General features: G+C 41.4%; 1 protein-coding gene across 1 annotated transcript in view; it reads right to left on the reverse strand.

The window, feature by feature from the left end:
- Positions 1–2095: 2095 nt before the first annotated feature.
- inpp5d (inositol polyphosphate-5-phosphatase D) overlaps positions 2096–4224 on the reverse strand; it is a 33864-nt gene continuing 31735 nt past the window's right edge. The window contains exons 26-27 of the mRNA XM_037675002.1: positions 2413–2822; positions 2096–2343 (exon numbers count right to left, since the gene is read on the reverse strand). Of these exons, the coding sequence (XP_037530930.1) occupies positions 2303–2343; positions 2413–2822 (451 nt within the window). The 3' untranslated portion in view covers positions 2096–2302. The remainder of the gene's footprint in view (positions 2344–2412; positions 2823–4224) is intronic.

Here is a 4224-nt window from a genome sequence, read left to right on the forward strand (position 1 = left end):
GATGGACTGACACACACACATTCATGATGGACTCTGACACACACACATTCATGATGGACTCTGACACACACACATTCATGATGGACTCTGACACACACACATGGCTCATCAACTTAATTCCCCTGTAGTTGCTACAACTCTGTACATCACCCTTGTTCTTAAAAATGGGCACCAGCACACTTCTTCTCCATTCCTGAGGCATTTTCTCTCCTTCAAATATGCCATTGAATATTTGAGTCAAAAACCGCACTGCCATCTCTCCAAGACATTTCCAAACCTCCACTCATATGTCATCAGGCCCTACTGTCTTCCCCTTCTTCATTCTTTTCAGAGCTTTCTTGACTTCACCCTCACTAATCTTTCCCACTTCCTGGTCCACAGTTTCTATGACCTCTACTCTTCTTTGTCTTTCATTAGCTCCTCAAAGTATTCCTTCCATCTTCCTGTCACACTCTCCTCACTTGTTAGAACATTACCATTTCTATCTTTAATAAGCCTAACCTGCTGCACATCCTTTCCAGCCTGATCTCTCTGTCTGGCCAATCGGTACAAGTCCTTCTCGCCCTCTTTAGTGTCCAGTTTCCCATACAACTCATCATACACCTTCTACTTTGCCTTAGCTACTTCCCTCTTTGCTCTACGTCCCATCTCCTTATATTGCTGTCTCCTCTCTTCAGTCCTCTCACTGTCGTATTTCTTCTTGGCTATTCTCTTTCTTTGAACGGCGTCCTACACGTCACTATTCCACCACCAGGTTTCCTTACCATCCATTCTCTGTCCAGATGACACACCAAGTACCTTCCTACCTGTCTCTCTAATTAGTGTTACTGTAGTAGCCCAATCATTTGGAAGCTCTTTCTTACCACCCAGAGCCTTTAACAGCTCCTCTCTGAATTTCTCACAACATTCTTCCTTCTTATTTATGTTATCAATCCTGACAAAATCAAACTTATAAATAGAGGTGAAAAACACTTTGACAAATTATGCAAATCCTTTCTATAGTTGTGGATAATAAAAAATGATGTCACTTTGGAATAATTTACGTGCCTTCTTATAAATTATTGTGAACGTAATATTGGATAATAATATGGATATTTAATTGCAACTCACTGACTTTTTTCCTAACAAAGGCCTGAGGGAACAAAGATTTTCTCAAGTCTTTCATGTTTACATTTATTGTCAGAATGACTTCAGATATTTTTGTAAAACATCTAATGTTTTTAATTTTGTCACATAATAATCAGTTATATTTGGGCAAAACTGCATATTGTATCAAATGTGTTAAAAATATTGATTTTCTGGTGAATTTTAAGGAAAGGAAACCTGGATGATGGGCCAATGATTGGTCTGTTTTGCTTCTTGCAGAATTTGTTTCATTCTGTTTAAATGAAGGTGAATAAAACAACAAAGAGAAAATACATTTCACATTTGAATTTATTTGGAAATTAATTACACAAGTTAAAAGCTGAACTGTTTGTGCAGGATAATACTGTGTGGTAGACATTCAAAATGCACACATAGTGTAAAACTCTTAATTGGAAGCAAAGATTAGTTTTAGATTTACACAAATTAACTGAAAACACGTCTGTTTATTGAACAGGGAAATTACCATGTTGGGGATTTTGTGCCATTTAGTGGCAAATTAGCAAATGTCAACTCAGTCTTTTCTGAACATGGTAAAATGATGATTCTCAGAAAAATATATCAAAACATTATGTCCTTTCGAGAAGGGGTGTTGGGTTTGTCCATTCTGGGTCATCTCTCTTTGTTAAAATCCAGGTCTTTCTTGTAAATGAGTCCTCACGGCTCAATGGGACTAACCTGTTTACATAAAGGTTGAATGAATGAAGAGATCTTTTTTGGTAATACCACTATCCTGTCCTCATGGCCTTTTCCCCTTTTCCTATCTAAAAGAATAAGGGGCCGCGCTCTTAGACGCAGCAGCAACGTGCACTCTGCCCATCTTTCAGACGACTGTACAAACACAATCTCACTGTATTTCAGTACAATGATAATAAAGATTATCTTATCTTATCTTATCTTATTTTATCTTATCTTATCTTGTCTTATCTTACTGACAACTATTTCACACAAAGGTTGAATAAATGAATAAATGAATGAATCACTTCAAAAATGAACTGACTATCTCCTAAAATGGAAAGTTTCAGGGTGTGGTAGTTGGGTGTTTAGATAAATGTTACAGAAGACACAAAGAGAAAATAACTAAAACAACCTTCTACATTTTGTTTCCATAAACTGCAGCAGGAAGTTGCTCTGACACTGCTGACACTTCAGCCTCATCTCAGTTCACAGGACGACCCGTCTTGGGAGGATCCAGATGCACTGAAAAAAGACAAACCAGTTTTCATCATTTGGATTTAAATCACTGGGAAACTTCTGAGTGTTCCTTACTGTCTTTGTGAGGCGGTAGTGGACTAAGTCTTGCTGGCAGTTTCTGTTTGCTGGGGAACTCAAAGCTGTCTCTGTAGTCTCTGGGTTTGGTGCTCTGGGGTTCTGGCCGTGACTTTGGCAAAGGGGGTCGACTTTGCGCCATCCCTCCCTCTGAACGTGATGGCACAACTGGTTTCTTGTGTGCTGGGAGGTGCAGGCTGATGGGAGCTGGAAGCTGGGGTTTGTTCTCGGAGCAGGTGAAGGAGCGGTTGCGTGGGATGGGCACCGGGGGCCGGTCAGGGTCTCCATCTGCTGCAGGCGTGAGACGATCCGGCTGAGGGGGGCCTTGCTCCTTGGCCTGACCGTGAGATTTTGCCATTGAGCCATAGAGCGGATTGTCCAACATCTCTGACAACGTTTCCTCCCCATTCCTGACAGACAAAAACCATCTTTAATTTCATTTTCTACTGAACCTTATTAATGATGATGTGTTTAGATCCATGTCTTCTATAAGTTGAAATTAAACCCTCTTTATAGTCAGCTGCAAAAGTGTTCACTTCACACCCTTGGTCATTTTCTATTTTGTTGCCCTACATCCCTGTAATTTGAATGGGTTTTCACTTTATACAGTATGTACTTTGTAATATAGATCATCCTCAAGATAATTATTGTTATATGGATGGGGGGGGAGGGTGTCATATGTTTTTAATACTTTGTCTTACGACCTTTTGCAGAAGTTATGGCAGCAAGTTTGGTCAGCTACGTCTCTACAAACTTGGTCCATCTAACCGCTGGAAGTTTTGACCATTTTCGCAGGGCAGCTGTGGCTGAGTGGTTAGAGTGGTCTCCAATGGGAGAGTTGAGGGTTCAATTCTACCAGCAATCACATGCTGAAGTGTCCCTGGGAAAGACACTGAACCCCTCATTGCTTCCAATGTGTGTCCCATCAGTGATTATTCTTTGTATAGATCTAGTAGAGTGCTGTATGAATGGTAAATGAGGCACAGATTGTGTTGTAAAGAGCTTTGAGTGTCTTGATGAGATCGTAAGGAGCTGTATAAGTACAGTCCATTCACCATTTACTGTTTTTTGTGTTCCAACAGCTGCAGCTCCTTCAAGTTTGATGGGTGCTGCTCGTGGTCAATAATCAAAATCAAACCATTGATTCCCAGTTGGACTGGGGTCTGGACTTTGACTAGACCATTTCAGGACACTTTGTTGACACCAGTAACATTTTGCTTCAGCAGTGTGTTTTTAATCATTGTCCTGCTGAAAGGTCAACCTCCTTCTCAGTCTCAAACCTCTGGAAGACTCAAACAACAAACTTCCTCAGGCAGCTGAGGTGAGCTGGTCTGGGAAGTTCAGTCCTCACCTCCTTCTACAGGTGTGCAGTGGAGAGTGTCCTGTGCTCCAGTATCAACGTGTGGCATGGAGGCTGCACAGCTGCAGAAAGAAAAGCTTTGCAGAGAGTGGTGAAGGCTGTACAGAAATCTGTCAGTCAGTCTCTCCACCATCACAGACATCTACACCTCTAGATGCAGGAAGAGGGCCACTTGCATCATGAAGGACCCCACTCACCCAGCACACACACTTTTTGCCCCGTGCCCCTCAGGAAGGAGGTTGAGGAGCATTAAGTGTAGAACCGCTAGACTGAGGAACAGCTTCTACCCTGAGGCTGTTAGACTCATGAATCTCTAACCAGAATAATCACTGTGAAAAAAATCACATCATGTTGCTGCTGATCTGTTTCATGTTGCTGCTGATTTGTTTCATGTTGCTGCTGATCTGTTTCATGTTGCTGCTGATTTGTTTCATGTTGCTGCTGATTTGTTT

The sequence above is a fragment of the Nematolebias whitei genome, chromosome 3 (assembly GCF_014905685.2).
Source record: "Nematolebias whitei isolate Nwh7 chromosome 3, NemWhi1, whole genome shotgun sequence".
NCBI lineage: Eukaryota > Metazoa > Chordata > Actinopteri > Cyprinodontiformes > Rivulidae > Nematolebias > Nematolebias whitei.